Source organism: Miscanthus floridulus, unplaced genomic scaffold (genome assembly GCF_019320115.1).
Source record: "Miscanthus floridulus cultivar M001 unplaced genomic scaffold, ASM1932011v1 fs_292_2_3, whole genome shotgun sequence".
Classification (NCBI taxonomy): domain Eukaryota; kingdom Viridiplantae; phylum Streptophyta; class Magnoliopsida; order Poales; family Poaceae; genus Miscanthus; species Miscanthus floridulus.
Genome location: NW_027096530.1, coordinates 10,078 through 26,311, shown reverse-complemented (window position 1 = coordinate 26,311; position 16,234 = coordinate 10,078). Strand labels below are relative to the sequence as shown.

Here is a 16,234-nt window from a genome sequence, read left to right as displayed (position 1 = left end):
TAGTGAAGGCTTTCTTTTTCCTCTTTTTGTCATTGGCCTAGGGGTAAATTTTTGTTGTCGATCTTTTTAATGTTGTGTTCTAATTAACTTTATAATCTTTTTATTTCACATAAATATGTCACAAGAAATTTCTCTGAAATATGTAACATTTTTCGTTTGATGTTAGAATGTTTTTTCTCGTTACGTTGGAACAAGTTTTCTCATAATGTTGTAATAAATTTCTTTTAAACATGGATATTTTGGTCTCAAGTTGTACATTTTCTTAGTGATGCTAGAATATGTGTTCCTTCAGGAATTAGAACATTGTTTTTATTTTTAATCAAGAATATTTTTTCTTAAGTTAGAACATTTTGTTTTTAAACTATCACATTTTCCCCTTGAATGTAGACACTTCTCCTAATTTTGTGTATATATCTTATTTTAAGGTAGAGCACCGAAAATATTGTAATTAATGTAAATGCTACAAGTCATTAGGATGAAGTGTTATTTAAGTCGTTAGTGATGTCAAGAAACCCTTAAATTTATATTAAAAAAGGCCAATTAAATTAATCAAAACCAATATTATAGGCTTCAATCTTTTACAGCATATCAAAATATTAAATAAAAATAAATAGTAGAATCTGATAATAAAATATTTGGCAAAATCCGATAAGATTCTGATACTAGGTGCGTTTCGCAATGAGAAACATTTCAAATTCTCAGTAGAATCAATAATATAACTTTGTCTGGACTCTGGACCGGGAAGATTCCCAGGATGTCAACCAAACAGCATGCAAGCAAGTTCCAGGCGAGCAAGAATCCAGGCAATTTTTGTCCAGGGTTGCATCCAAACAGCCCCCTAAGTAATGAATTATTCTATATATGATTATCCTCACTATTTGCCAGCAGTACGTTTACAACTTACATGGCAAAACTTACTGTCAATGAAAATAAAAAGGAAAAAGAGTGAAGCCACTTACAAGCCCGCAAGTCAAACATAGGGTCACAGAAGCAAGGACGCTGGAATGCATGCTTTTGCAGAGGTAAACCTTACGGAAAGGGAGAGAGGTTAGGACGATTTGTCTAATGTGATCCGCCGGATCTTGCAGACCAGATGGGCAGTAGGAAGGTCGAGCTGGCTTCCACCATCTGATTTGATCAGATCACAGACCTGGTCCCTCGGGGTGGAGACACAGGCGTGGAAGGTAGACAGGAACGGAGGGATTGGCATCGACAGCGCAGACAGGACATTGTTTAGGTACTCAATGTCGGCAGCGAGCTGCTGTGAACCTCGGTCAGTGATGTAGTGGATTCCTCGGAGCTGCTCCATGAACAAAGCAGTGGCACCCTCGGCGACCTGGTACATGGAAGCAGAGATGATAATCTAAGACTGAATGTTCCAACATCAACAGAAATGGTGCTATGAATTATGATTAAAAGACGGGGAGATTCGAAATAGCCTTCTATTCAATTGTCTCTTCCCACACAATGTGCAAATATAAGAATGGAAGAATGGTGACCTTTTGCACTTCACAGGTACATAAGTACAAATATTTCACGTTTATTACCTTAAAAATCCACTCAGTGGCAAAGAACTGGGCCTCGTCGTTGCCAGCCTCATTGCCTGAGATACCTTCTGCGAGTGGCTCCAGCTGCTGTGGTAAAGTGAGGAGATACTCCCCAACACTGGTCACATATGCTTGCGGGTAGGCACTGAAGCTTGGAAGAGGAAGACCACCCTGTTCCTCCACGGATGACCAGATTGGAAGGCGCGCAACCTCACTGAGACGCTGCCGAACCTTAGATATGAGCACATCATAGACGAGTTCATTTACTGTGTCTGAGAAGGTTGCAACTCTCTGTGATGTGAGAGGAAGAGCATGGAACCTTGGATCTTTTGACTGTAAAAAATAAATAAATAATGTTAGTAACATGAGGGCAACTAAATTTAGTTGGGTGGGAAATTTGCAGGTTATGAGTAGGTTATATGAACAGATCTGATTAACTAGTGATGTGGAGCAGAAGAGGCATGTTAATAGATCTCAGTTTCCTGTGAAACTAGATTTTCAAGATGTATCGCAAAATGTACTCCTTATGTTTCTACATTGACTACTCAAACAAGGGAATATAGAAAAGGAACCAGATTTGTCATTTGTCTACACTGCATAATTTTCATCCAACACAACTAATATGTGTTTTGCAAAAATACAGACACATGGTGACTCAGCCCCACTAGAAATGATGCGATCTGGACTGTGGATCAAAGATCAGGTAGCTCAGGACTTGGTTCTATGGAAAAATGAGAAAGATTCATTTATCAAGTTCTATTAGGTGATGATTGACTGCAGATCATGCATCACTATGCAAGTTCCAAGCGATATTCAGATATACAGTCACAACCCAGAGACACAAGTGATGACTCCTGTGTTGTACGTTGTAACAGTACAACAACAACAACAACAACAACATAGCCTTTCAGTCCCAAGCAAGTTGGGGTAGGCTATTTGTACGTTGTAACAGTAAATTCAAAAATTTAAAACAACAAAACCTACCTGTTCTAGTATAGTTAAGAGCTTCTTAGACTTGTCTGGCAGATGACTTAGGCGAATAGCTGCAATATCTAGTGCAGCCCTCCCAGCAAGAGGCAAGTCTGCATTCTCATCAGCAGCTGCTGCAGGTGATTTATCCAGGCTTGAGCCAAAGCCAGAAACAGAAAAGTTTGTTCCAATCCTGGCAAGTGTAGCTCTTAAAGAAGCTTCAAAGACTGAGGTTCTGCTAGTTAGGCAATCAGCAACTGTAAGAATCTGCAAAGCACCTTGGACAATAGACCATTCTTCCTCTTCAGAAACATCCACCAATCGTTGTACTTCCTTTTTCTCTAAAGCTACATCTTTCTTCAAGGCATCACTATCCAGTCCACAGACTATCCTCAGGGACTTCAATGTTTCTTGGAGATTAGATATGTACTGCAGCAAGACGTCATCAAGAGCCAGTACCAGTTCATCTGCCTCTGAACCACCAGTCAGACTAATGCATCTCTCCACAGCTGCCTCAAGAAATACTATCATTTGTGGAATGGATTCCTCCATTCTGCGGACAGTTTCGCTCAGCTCTATACCCTGTGCGCCAACACCACGAGGGACAGCCCCACGGATGTCTATACCTGCCATCTCAGCAGAGAGTATAGCACGCTCCATCTGCCCATACCTACATGACGCCCAATAAAAAGACATGCAGCACCAAACGATTACTACCATCCATCAGTTGCATCAAAGAAATCTCATAAATGCAGCTGGTAACCAGATGCAAAACAATGTTTTTCTTTGGTGGTTGTGTTTGCAATCTGCATTGACCAACTGATTTAAGTTTTTACCTTGCTTTAAAGGTTTCATATGGGGAATAAATAGCTTTCAAAGTATTCAGCACAACTGCAAGATCTGATTCTGAAAATAAGTGCTGAATGTTCCTAGCAAAAGTGCCAGTCATATTGTGCAGTTCAATTAGCGCTTGAAGATGCTTATTCTGCAACTTAGTGCTTTTTGGTAAGTCACCTGATAGAACATCCAATATACCTGGGTACAGAGAAGAAAAACACAATTCACTGTTAGGAAAAACAAGCAAGATTAAGCAACAAAGCTAATAGCTTGTTAAAGCAGAAAAATATATGTGATAAAACCATGGGATAGATGTAGGTCAATATGAAATTAATGAACAGTTTATGCATTACCTTTGGCAACAGATCTGGTTTCAGGAACAACATCACCAGTTGCTACATTTACACGAGAGACAAAGCTTGAATTCAACTCACTCATGGTCTCAGTAAGTACTTTTGGTACTAGTGATTTGTATTCTTCAGGAAAAGCAGTCAAGCACCTGTGAGCATCACCATTTCCATTTTAGAGCATCCACGGGCTAAATTGCAGTTCTGATGGAGCAAAAGAAGAGTTCTCTTTTTTGGTATAAACAATGTATTTTCTTCATTATGCCAGATATTACTTAGGGGCTGATTCTAAAAACTAACTTCTGATTAACCACTTTACAACTAGTACTAGGTATATTTTAACTAAGAGCGAAGGAGGAGATCACCATGAACATACCACTTCCACTCTTGTTCAAGGTAAAGCAGTGTCTCATCATAGAAATTAGGCAGCCAGCTAGAGAATGAGAGGCCACTAATGCTTTCGCCACCGAGCTTCTCCATGTCTAGCCTGCTGGATCTTTGCTTTAGGTCAAAATCTTCCCAGAGTTTCTTTAGAGGCTTAACATGGATCTTAGTGTATTGCGCCTCCAGCGACTTGAACCTATTGATACGTATCAGTATACCACGAAGGTCTTGCACAGCATCAACCTTCCAAGAAAGAAAAAGGTTCTGAGTAAAATAGATATGCTTCATGTAACAAATACAAACTACTGTTTTGTGGGGGGATATACCTTGCGATTAGAAAGCGCATCTACTAAACGAGGCTGCACCATTTCATCTAGCCGCTCTTCCAATACTTCAAGTTGTTTTCTAACATTTGCAAACTCGGCAACCTGAAAGAAACCGTCTTATAAGCAAAACGAACAGGCTGTGTATGCAGCTCATAGTTTTTTGCAGGGTGTATGACACCTCTCCAACTGCTGACAAGCAATGTCTCATAGTTGCCAGGGTTTCTGCAGCTTTTGGAAGATTGCCACTAGAAAACACATCCTCAACACTCTGGCTCAACTGTGCTAAACCAGCAGCATCCTGCCATTCCATCAAACAAACTCTTAAAAATAATAAACAAGAATTTACCACATTAGTAAAACAATACTCCAGTGGTGTGTCATGGTCTACAACTTTAGATAGACCTTACCTGCAATGTTGTGTATGCAGCTTCCATGCGCTGTTTCACAGTATCAATCCGTGCTAGTGCAGCTATCGATTCTGCAGATGATCCCTCAGCCTGGTTGGAAATATAACCATGAATAGTTTGTTAGTTGCCGCCTTGGCAAAAATGTAGCTGGAACAGAATACAGTATAATAACAAGATGGAGTGAGCTTGGGCAGCGGGATAGGCTGCGACCCCCTGAGAGATTAGTTTAGTGTACAAGAAAGGTTCACTCATGGTCACACCACTGGAGGGCAAGATTTTATTTTCCTTGCATCTTGTTGTACTGGAATTTTATCATCTGAAGTATGTAAACATTACTACAACTCCATGGCTCTTCACTTTTTTTGGCAAGCAAAATAGAGTTTTATGCAGATCACCTCTGAATCTGAATGTCTGAATTGCTCTTAATTTTAATTCTTACATTACGCTCAAGTTTGTAAGTAATTAAAACGACAATATCCTAAATTAGTCCACATGGCAACTAATGCAACTATGTCAGAGTGCAGCTTAGTTTCACAAACCCCGGAGGCCCGGAACATTTTAAGATCAACTTTTAACTAGTAGCAAAATGGGGCAATGAAACCTGAACATAAACTGATCAAACTAAATGACTCAGTCGTGAATTTCGTACTACTTGTAAGCTACAATTGTACTCATGTTGTATCCAAGGCGAAAGCCCACACAGATAAAAAAAACGACTTGACTAGACACGGAATGCGAGATCCAGATCCATCTGAACTATACGTGCGAAGAAACTACGCGCGGTAAGCTATTCCAGAGCTCCAATCAACCCGTCTCGATTTCGCGTAATAAACGAACGGGAGTGCGAGTGAGATCCAGATCCAATAAGGAGCAAGCCACAGGGACGGAGGCGCGTACCAGGGAGAGGGACTGGAGGACGGAGGCGAGGTGGGAGCGCAGGGCGACGGCGTCGTCGCGGAGGCGTAGCGCATCGCGGCATGCCAGCGGGACGCGGCGGAGGGCGTCGCCGCTGTCCCTCTCGAGCGCGGCCGCGGCGTCGTCGGCCGCGGAACGCAGGCGCTCCTCGGCGTCGGCGAGGAAGCGATCGAGAGGCGCCGACGGGTGCCGCGCGTCCAGCGCCGCGTTGATCCACCGCTTCGGGTCGAAGCCCTCCGCCCCGAACTCCGACGCGTCCACCACCACCATTTCCGATGCACGCCGGGACACCGCGCGGGTTCCCTTCACTGCCCTCTCTGTCTCGGCTCCTCCTGGATGTCTTCACTGCAGGGGACGAAGGAGTGGAGGTGTTACGTGAAGGGCTTTGTACGTTTGAGGTTGGAGGAGTGTAGGGTCTGCTGCTGTTGTTGTTGGTTTTTATTTTATTTTATTTTTTTAACAAAGGAGTGTACCTGTGTAGGGTCTGTTTGGTTGACTTTTCTTATATCTAATTAAAAATTATGGCAAGCCAAAATTTAGGTTTGTTAAAATTAAGGTGTGCTAAAGTAAGAGCAAAAAACATAGATGTGTATTACCAATACTAGAAAGCACTTTTCTTTCTTGTATTCAATTTATAAGAAGTTTTTAGAGACTTGCTAAAACTTTGATCATAAACATTGATATGCTAATTCCTTGGCAATGAACTAATTGTTGACTAAAAGTTTTGGCTTATCATGATTTTGATTGTGCAAGAAAACCAACCAAGCAAGCCCGTAGTCTGTTTTTTGGGGAAAACTTTTTCTTTTCTTTTTCAGTCCTAAACAGTAAACAAAGCACGTAGGAAAATTATACATTAGGAGTGCTACGTAGACACAATTCTGACGTGGAAGGGGTCCTTTTTTTTCCTGGAGCACGTAACAAAATTTCGAGCTGTTTTGCAGCTCATAATAGAGGCCATCATCTGCTCTCGGCAGCAGAGAACACTACCACAGTATAGTTTCACAGGCATCAGCATTAGATACAAAGAGTTGTATGCTCCGTACATACATACAAGACAAAAAGATGCCGAGGGCCTACGAAGTGGAATATATAGCAAGGCTTAGCCTAAACCACAGTTGACCGGCACACTAACATGCAAAAGAGCATACAATACAACTGATCACCATTCAATGACGATTAGTAATTTAGTCCTAGTTTCTTCATCAGAACGGCCAAATTCAGCCGCTGCGAGTCAGTGGGTACTACCCCCAGCGAGGAATGGATCAGGAATAGCAGCAGGATCCAACTCGTAGAAGCCACAGAGCGTGCCACCCTTTTCTTTTGTCAGTTGGAAAGAGGGTATCCGGTGAGAAAACTGCAAGTCATCTTTTGTTGGCACCTCCAGGATACCCCTCTCATTGTCTGGCCTGAATACAGTTCTGTAGCCATCTACCTGAGTCAGAAACAAGACTTTCGTGCTAGCTTCAGTGCGCGCAGTTATCACGCCAATGGCATATTCACAGGCATCCTTACTGGAAGGAACCCATCCAGGTGACCAATTGCAGTAGATCGCCCAAATCTCCCCTACTCGTGGGTGAATTTCAAAGTGCCGCGTTGAACGCGTTTCTACTACATGAGAGAACGCACCATTTGTGTCATACTTGATACTCCAGTAACGGATTTTAAATGTCCCACAGCTCACAGGTACGTCATGCTCTAACCACATATTTTCCTGTTCTGATCGAGGGCATGCTTCCAGCCAAGTCAGATGCACTCCAAACGGATGTAGATCAACTTGTGAAACCCAGCCATAGTATTTTGGAAGTTTATCAAAATCACTGTAAAGAGCCCATATCTGGCCTCGTGCAAACTTAGTATTCGACCGGACTTCTTCAAAGTTGTAGAATACTGTTTTTGGATACATCAAAATAATGGGGGAGCAGCAGCCTTGCAGAGCAGAAGAATCAGGCACACAAGAATCAAGAGTAACTGTTGGAAATGCTACGTCCAAGTTACTAGGAAGCGATACGGTATCTAGTTCAAGAAACCCACTAGGGACGCCAACCTTCTCATTTCCTGTTCTGAAAAATGGGATACTGTGGGAAAACCGAAGTAGATCACTCGATCGTATAACAAATGATGATTTATCCTTTGCTTGTGCAAACAGACTCACAAAACTTTCAACCCTGACCAAGGGGATAACAGTGACACCAGCTTCCATTGTAAAGTTTGAAAGGACCTCCACCACTTCATACTCATAGGATCTATGATTGTCTGCATCTGAGATCCACTGCATACTCCAGCCCTTATAAAGAGCCCATACCTCACCCTTACTTGGATGTATTACATAAGAACCCCTTGTTCTGCCTTTAGCCCATGAAACAATGTGAGAAAACATGAGGGGATGTTGTGACTCTTGTGTGTTTCCTCCTAACTTAAAGTTTCCACAAGCCACAGGAAGTTCATTATAAGTCCAATTGTCCTCATCATCATTCACTGCATAGTGTTCCAGCCAAGTGAACCGAACTCTGAAGTTGGTAGTATCAAGATGTCTAATTCTAGCATAATATCTTGGCATGGCATCAAAGTCATCATAAAGTGCCCATATCTGATTAACTGCAAACAGTTTGACATCCCTACACTTTCCGAAGTCAAAAAATTCCGAGTCAGGGTATGTGAAGCTCCCAGCATTGCAAGGCTTCCCAGCAGGTGTATCACAAGTTCTTTTATTGTTTCTTTTATTGCCTTCATTGACAGTACAACTTTTATCTTGATTATCTGTTTTGCTGTAGGCATGACATTCACTAATTTGTCCATCAGCATGGGCAACATTATCAGCAAACACTTCATTAGAACCGCAGGCAGCATTTGAGGACCAATCTTTCAGTGTCCGACTCTTTTTCTTTGGAGAGTTAAGGGTGTTGTTGGCATCAACATATGCCTTTCTCCTAAAACATCTCTGCGGAGTAGGGATTCCTGCAGCACCTGGCACTGCTGATGTATCCACTCCACTACTTAGGTTTTTCCCATCACCAAAATATGGTACAGTGGTGTCAGTTTGCATCCTTCCATCTGCCCTATCATTTCCATTTGGTGCAGATGCTTTAGAAGGATTTGTTGCAGAAAATTCAACTCCTTTCCGACTTGTCTCTGTATGATCAACCATACCTTCACCACCTGGTTTTGAACTCCTCTTCATTTGTTCATCACATTGTGCTGCATTCATCACAGGACTTGTCTCTTTGTTCTCTCTAGAAGAGAGATTTGTAGAACAGCCTTGTTGAGTAGGAAGACAGCCCTGTTGCCCATCACTATTTGCTGTTTTTGATGAGAATACAGAAGTCACATCCTCTGTACTTATCTGGTATGCAAAGAATTTTTGCCTGCAGTTCCGACAACGGATCTGAAGATTAAGTATGTTGCCATGGTACTTATATTTTGTTTTACAGTGGATGCATACGGTCCAAAATGCACACCCATCAGTTGGTGATGAATCTGATGGTCCATATCTTGCTGTGTTACTTCTATTTGCATCGGTTCTGTTAATCGGCTCTGTAGTCTTCATTGGTTGTGTAGCCTGCTTTGGCTGTGCGGGCCGTTCTGATTCCTCAGCCAGATTAGGTTGTGTAGCCTGCTTTGGTTTTGCAGCCTGTTTCAGTTGTGTAACCTGATTTGGTTGTGTAACCCGAGTTGGTTCTGCAGCCTGTGTCGGTTGTGTAGCCTGCTTTGGTGCAATTTTGAAAGCAACCCTCCATTTGACATCATATACATGTCGTTTTGTTTGATCAGCCAATGTTGAGTATGCTTCTGCAACAAACTTCAAAGCAGAATCTGCACCAGCATAACTGTTTTTATCAGGGTCAAGTAAGAGAACAAGCTTACAAAACTGCTTCCTTATGGTCATCTCATCCGCTGTTCCTTCTACTTGGAGAATTCCATAAAAGTCCAATATCCCGTTTACCTTTGCTTCTGCTGCACAGTGTACTTCACAGACAGTTAACAGCTGGGGTATGTTCTCGACCTCTGGAAAAATCCTCTGTGCTTTAAGGGCAATCCTTTTAACACCAGCAAAGTCTCTGTTTTCCAACTTCTTAGCAGCAATTTCCATGGCCTTCAAGGCCTCTTCTCTGCTGCACTCCATTGTACTGATTACGGAATTGGTTCCCAACAATCCAACATCAATCGCTGTCACACAAAATATTACCCACACAAGGCTTCCAGGCTCTTTCTTAAACCATCCAAAAAGTATATGAACACCTTGAATAGGTTTACTTCTCTCCAATGCAGATAGAGCCTATGGCATGGTTAGGTCAGAAGCAGAGATCACTGTGTAGGTGGCTAATGCAGACCATGCACGTGCAGCGATTCTCCAGATGAAGCAGCCTGAGAGACAAGACAATCAGAAATCAGGATAAAATAGTACTCCCTAAGTCGTTCTAGCTAGGTCCATTGCTTTTGCTACGCACGTATTAAAAACAATGTATCTAGAAAAGTCAGAACCACTTACAATTTGGAATGGAGTAGGAATTTTACACATTGCAATTCCATCATATAAACAGACTTGATGAGTTTTTTTTTCTAACTTCCTTCCCTACCCATGCAGGATTCCAAAAGGAGTTATTAAGGGCATGTTTGAGACTGCTCTGCTCCAACTTTTGCAGCTCTGCTCCCAACTTCGCTAGCCACACAGGTCAGCTCTGCAAACTCCACTCCAGGAAAAAAAGTGGAGTTGAGGGCTAACTCCACGTTTTTTTGCGGAGCTCCTCAAGGAGTACTCTACAAACTCTACTTATGAACTTTCTCGTGGAGTTGGGGTAAAACTTCCCCACCACTGACACTAATTACACAACATACCCCTTCACTTTCTTTCTCACCAACGCACCCCCCCCCCCCCCCCCTCCCGAATCATTGCCCTCTGCACCACCTCCTCCCTCCTCCAACCCTACTGGTGGCGCTCGAAATCTGGCGATCACGGGCTCTCCACATGCGAGTTGATGACCAGAATAGACGGATCTGGTGATGCTCAGCCAGATGAACTCCTTTTTCCTCACAAATCCTCCCCTCTGCCGCATCTATCTACAAACCTCAGCTCGCCTTCGCTGCTGCAATTGGTCGTCAATGGGGCCCTCTGCTGGGGTCGAGGGCCACCCTCCCCTGGCCATTCAGCAAGCGCCGCCAGCTGCTGGTGGCCCATCCTCCGGCCTGCCGCAGCACCCTGCTGCTTGGCCTGGTGTGGTGAGGCCCCAGCCAGCCACGGTCTCCCAGGGCATGGCCATAGGCAGTCAGGCCACTTGCCAAGGCCGGCCAGGGGTTGGCGCTGACCAGCCACCACCGTGCAAGGTTAGTTCAATGTCAGGTGTGCGGCAATGATTACTGCAGGCAAGAGTGGATTCAATAGAGTTCTCCTTTACAGGCTCATGTGGCATTGCATATCAAGTTACGATAAGCGATTTTCTTATCTAGCACATTTGTGTTGTTTATGCACCACTGATGCCATTGATAGAATGGACTGAAATAAAATTTTGGCAAACACTAACAGGGCACTATATGGTCTCAAATTGAGTATGTATCGGTATTGGTTGATATTGTAATTCCTTGTATGCCAAAGGATTGAACAATTAATCTTGTTTGTTGCAAATCAGGACTATACGCATGCTGAATGTCTGCAGTGTGTCAGAAGCTGATGTGATACGCTGAGGGTTTAATTAGTCACTTATCCTCCTATGTTTTTTTATCTAATGCTGACAAATTTCATAATTTTCATTTTGATATCAATCAGTTCTGTATTTTAGTGCTCAAATAACTGAGATATGTGCTGCATTATGAATATTTCTAATTCTATTGCAAGCCTTTGAAATTCTTTTTTAACAGGACTCTAGATTTTCATATGGTCAAAGGATGAAGTACAAGATCTCATCACAAGAAAGTTCACTATTTTGATATCATTTGTATTTTATTTTGGTCAGAAAAATTGTATCATATAGAATCATTGAATACAACATTTGTGTCATTTTCTTCTATGTATAGAATGTAGGCTTGCCACTGACACCTCTTCCCCAGACCCCTGCATAGAGCAGGAGCTCTCTGCACTGGGTACGCCCTTTTTTTAAATATTATTATGATATATGGTACTATGAACAACGAGTTGCTTGTTTGTGTAATTGATGTTAATAAAATGTATTATATTGTTTTTACCCTCATTTTTTAACTAAATTAGTTGCAATTACAATATTTCATATCATATTTCAATTAGTAAAGAAAATGGACACTTGCGTACAAACATCAAAATATATACCAAACATCGTTCAGGGGCGTATTAGACCTTTCCCAGCCTAAACCTCCCATTCCTAGAGCTGAAGTCGGGCTATGTGCCAAATAGGCGCATCTGCTCCAGTGTAGAGCTGCAATTCCATGGTGGAGTTGGTGGGGCAGAACTAGAAAAAAACGGAGCAGGGCAGTCCCAAAAGCGCACGCTTCAGCACGCTCAGTCGCTACGCGGACGGGCCACGCGTGGCACATAAGCGCTCCCAAAGCGGCGCGACCGTTTCAGGCGCGGAGGCGGAGAAAAGCGCCGCAGAAGCGAGCGACTTGCCGCGAGACAGCCACTCGGCGGCAGCGGCAGGGCCGCGGAGGCTGCGCGGGAGCTCGATTTGCCCGAGGGGAAGGCTGTACGGGAGCTTGACTTGCGCGCTCGAGCGACCACACGGGAAGACAAATTCTACGGGCGGAGCGGTAGGGGACAAAAGCGGAAGACAATGGAGTGGGATAGGGTTAGGGAACGAGACCTGCGCCGCCGCCGCCGGACATGAGGTCGAGCTCGTCGGCCTCCAGTCTTCTGCTGTGCACTCACATGCCGCGACTCCCGAGGCCCGAGCTACTCCCTTTCCTGCATCTCGTGGTCGCCACCCCGACCTCCGGCGTCCCTCTTCACGTCTACTTGATGCGGCGGCGGTGGCGGAGAGGTGTGGAGTGGAGGTGGAACAGAAAAGAGTGCGGGGCCCACAAAGAATGGAGGGAGTTTCAGCGGTTTCGCCTGGAGAGGGAACGAGGGATCCCCACTAAAAATATAAAAATATAATAATTTTCCACTCGGGCGTTGCGCCACTTCGGCTTTCGCAGCTTTTGCCCGCGGCCGCTATTTTCGGTCGTTTCTCCGCGAGCAGCGCGCAAGGCTCGGAACTCGCCGGCGCGCCGCATCTGCCTCGAATCCGCTCGTCTTGGGCCCATACAGTGTCCGTAGTACTAATCTGGGCCTTCTGCTGCTGGGTTTAAGTTTGGACTTGTATTGTGTCATTCGGTGAAGGAACGAGGATGGGGAAGTCCAACACGTCGTTTTTCTAAGGAAAAAGTAACATTACCTTCCTCAATTTCCGCGAAAGTCTATTTTTCCTCTATGAACTCTCAAACCGGACAAAACACCTCTCACAACTTTTAAAACCGTTCATCTTACCTCCCGGCCCTGTTATAAGCAATTTTGAAGGCGGTTTTATCTTTTTTATTTATTTCGGCTGAATCTTTAAAAAATTATAGTAAATCACAAAAACATAAAATAGAAAATTCAATTGTGTTCGACTCCACATGAGTAAATCTACACAGTGAACATATAATATGGTATGCTTTAGTACAAAGTTTTTGTTGTGGCTTTAGATCTATGCTTTTTTTAATTAATTAGAATAATTCATAGCGCAGTTCTATGGTTCAATCGTGATAAAATTTTTATGGTAGGGCTAATTATTATATGATTGAACTGTAGTAAAAATTTATACTCATTGGATCTTATATGACTTAGTTATAGATTTATTTATATTTAACAAGCATAAACCTAAATAAAATCTATAACTAAGTTTATAAATGATCCAATGAGTATGAAATTTTTACTACTAGTTTAAGCATACAATAATTAGCCCACCATAAAAAATTCCCCACAATTGGACCATAAAAGTGCAGCTATGAATTATTCCATTTAATTAGAGAAAAGCATAGATCTAAAGTTACAACAAAAATTTTATACTAAATCATACCATATTATATATTTACTGTGTAGATCTACTCATGTGGAGTCCAACAAAATTGAATTTTCCATTTTATGTTTTTTCTATGATTTACTATGATTTTTCAAAGATTCAGACGAAATAAATAAATAAATAAATAAATAAAAGACAAAACTGCCTTCAAAATTGCTTATAACCGGGTTAGGGAGGTAAGATGAACGGTTTTAAAAGTTGAGGGAGGGGTTTTGCCTAATTTTGAAGTTCAGGGACAAAAAGCGGACTTTCGCGAAAATTAAGAGAGGTAATGCGAACTTCTTCCTTTTTCTAAGTTGGGCTGCTTGAGCTTCTTTAGACAACCGGGCTTAAAAAGCCCATCACAGAACTGGCCTGCTATTAGCATTGGAGTCGTGGGAGAGCGCGTCCAGATGGTTCCAGAGGCTAGTGGTGGGGCCGAACGTGGAACTCCGCCAGACCCACCGCCACGGCCTCTCGTGCGTAGCGCGTTGTCGTGGCCCGTAAGCCGTGACGTAACCCTCCGTTGCCTCTGTAGATTCTAGCTAAAAAGCTCCACCCCCGGCCCCCGACTTCCTCTACCCATCAGTCTCCTCCCTCGATCGCAATCGTGAGATTTTCACACCATCGGCGCGTAGACGAACAAGCAAGGCTCTCTCGATCGGATAGTCAAGGTACGCGTTCCCTCGATTCGTCCCCCTCCTTTTCTCAATTTGTCTATACGTGTGTATGGTCGATTTTCGATTATATGATGGTCGATTCTCGAAAATTCATGTAGATTGTTCATATGTTCTATGTTCCCTTGAGGTTCTAGGTTGATCGGATCAATTTGACCTAGTTATCTCCCCTCATCCGATCAGCTCTATTTTTATTTCAGTATACCCTAGTATCTTGGGTTCTCGATTATATGACGGTCGATTCTCGATTTCGCCTTCCTTATGAAAATTCGTGTAGATTGGTCATATGTTCTATGTTCCCTTGAGGTTCTAGGTTGATCGGATCAATTTGACCCAGTTATCTCCCCTCATCCGATCAGCTCTGTTTTTATTTCAGTATACCCTAGTATCTAGGGTTCACCGAGTGGTTACTACGAATTGTTTCTTGCTGAGTTTAGTTGTTGCCATCCATAAAGGTCCACGGCAAAACACCTCTCACAACTTTTAAAACCTTTCATCTTACCTCCCGGCCCTGTTATAAGCAGTTTTGAAGGTGGTTTTGTCTTTATTTATTTATTTCGGCTGAATCTTTGAAAAATCGTAGTAAATCACAAAAAATATAAAATAGAAAATCCAATTTTGTTGGACTCCACATGAGTAGATCTACACAGTGAACATATAATATAGTATGCTTTAGTACAAAGTTTTTGCTGTGACTTTAGATCTAAGCTTTTTTTAATTAATTGAAATAATTCATAGCTGCAGTTCTATGGTCCAATTATGATGAAATTTTTATGGTAGGCTAATTATTATATGATTGAACTGTAGTAAAATTTTTATACTCATTGGATCATGTATGGCTTAGTTATAGATTTATTTATATTTAACAAACATAAACCTAAATAAAATCTATAACTAAGTTATAAATGATCCAATGGGTATGAAATTTTTACTATAATTTAAGCATATAATAATTAGCCTATCATAAAAAATTAACCACAATTGGACCATAAAAACTGCATCTATGAATTATTCCATTTAATTACAGAAAAGCATAGATCTAAAGTTACAACAAAAAATTTGTACTAAATCATACCGTATTATATATTCACTGTGTAGATCTACTCATGTGGAGTCCAACAAAATTGAATTTTTCATTTTACGATTTTTCTGTGATTTACTATGATTTTCAAATATTTAGATGAAATAAATAAAAAAGACAAAACCACCTTCAAAATTACTTATAACCATATCAGGGAGGTAAGATGAACGGTTTTTAAAGTTGAGAGAGGGGTTTTGCCTGGTTTTGAAGTTCAGGGAAAAAACGGACTTTCACGAAAATTAAGAGAGGTAATGCGAACTTCTTCCTTTTTCTAAGTTGGGCTACTTGAGCTTCTTTAGACAACCGGGCTCAAAAAGCCCATCACGGAACTGGCCTGCTATTAGCATTGGAGTCGTGGGAGAGCGCGTCCAGATGGTTCTAGAGGCTACTGGTGGGGCTGAAAGGTCCTAATAGCTAGAGAGGGGTGACTAGCCTAATAAAAATTTCTATAATAACACTTAACAAAATGGTTAGACAATTATGAGGCGAAGCAAGTGTTGCGCTAGCCTACTCAAAATGCAAGCCACCTACCATAATTCTAGTTTAGATAGTATCTATTCACACAATAGCTATGACACTACCCAATGTTAATATGCTCTCAAAGGCTAACTAAAGAGCCACACCAACCAACCATGCAAGCTCTCACAACTCACTACACTAAAGAGCTTGTCAACTAGTTTGCGGTAATGTAAAGAGAGTGATCAAAAAGGTTATACCGCCATGTAGATGAAGGAACCAATCAATCATAAGGATGAATAACAA

General features: G+C 42.2%; 2 protein-coding genes across 3 annotated transcripts; both read right to left on the bottom strand.

The window, feature by feature from the left end:
• Window positions 1–843: 843 nt before the first annotated feature.
• On the bottom strand, window positions 844–6,098 carry LOC136531161 (conserved oligomeric Golgi complex subunit 7-like). The gene is made up of 10 exons (XM_066523862.1): window positions 5,715–6,098; window positions 4,818–4,907; window positions 4,589–4,708; window positions 4,411–4,512; window positions 4,077–4,327; window positions 3,707–3,852; window positions 3,353–3,551; window positions 2,532–3,186; window positions 1,548–1,880; window positions 844–1,336 (listed from the first exon to the last, which is right to left on the bottom strand). The coding sequence occupies exons 1-10, from the start codon at window positions 6,000–6,002 to the stop codon at window positions 1,049–1,051; spliced, it is 2,472 nt and encodes an 823-aa protein (XP_066379959.1). The 5' UTR covers window positions 6,003–6,098; the 3' UTR covers window positions 844–1,048.
• Window positions 6,099–6,691: 593 nt separating this feature from the next.
• Window positions 6,692–12,687, bottom strand: LOC136531165 (uncharacterized). Of its 2 annotated transcripts, none has more exons than XM_066523867.1 (2): window positions 12,497–12,687; window positions 6,692–10,094 (listed from the first exon to the last, which is right to left on the bottom strand). In XM_066523867.1, the coding sequence occupies exon 2, from the start codon at window positions 9,850–9,852 to the stop codon at window positions 6,964–6,966; it is 2,889 nt and encodes a 962-aa protein (XP_066379964.1). In that variant the 5' UTR covers window positions 9,853–10,094; window positions 12,497–12,687; the 3' UTR covers window positions 6,692–6,963. The 2 variants fall into 2 exon arrangements, with proteins under 2 accessions (XP_066379964.1, XP_066379965.1); XM_066523868.1 differs by lacking the exon at window positions 12,497–12,687 and adding an exon at window positions 10,219–10,472.
• Between the last annotated feature and the right edge of the window lie 3,547 nt (window positions 12,688–16,234).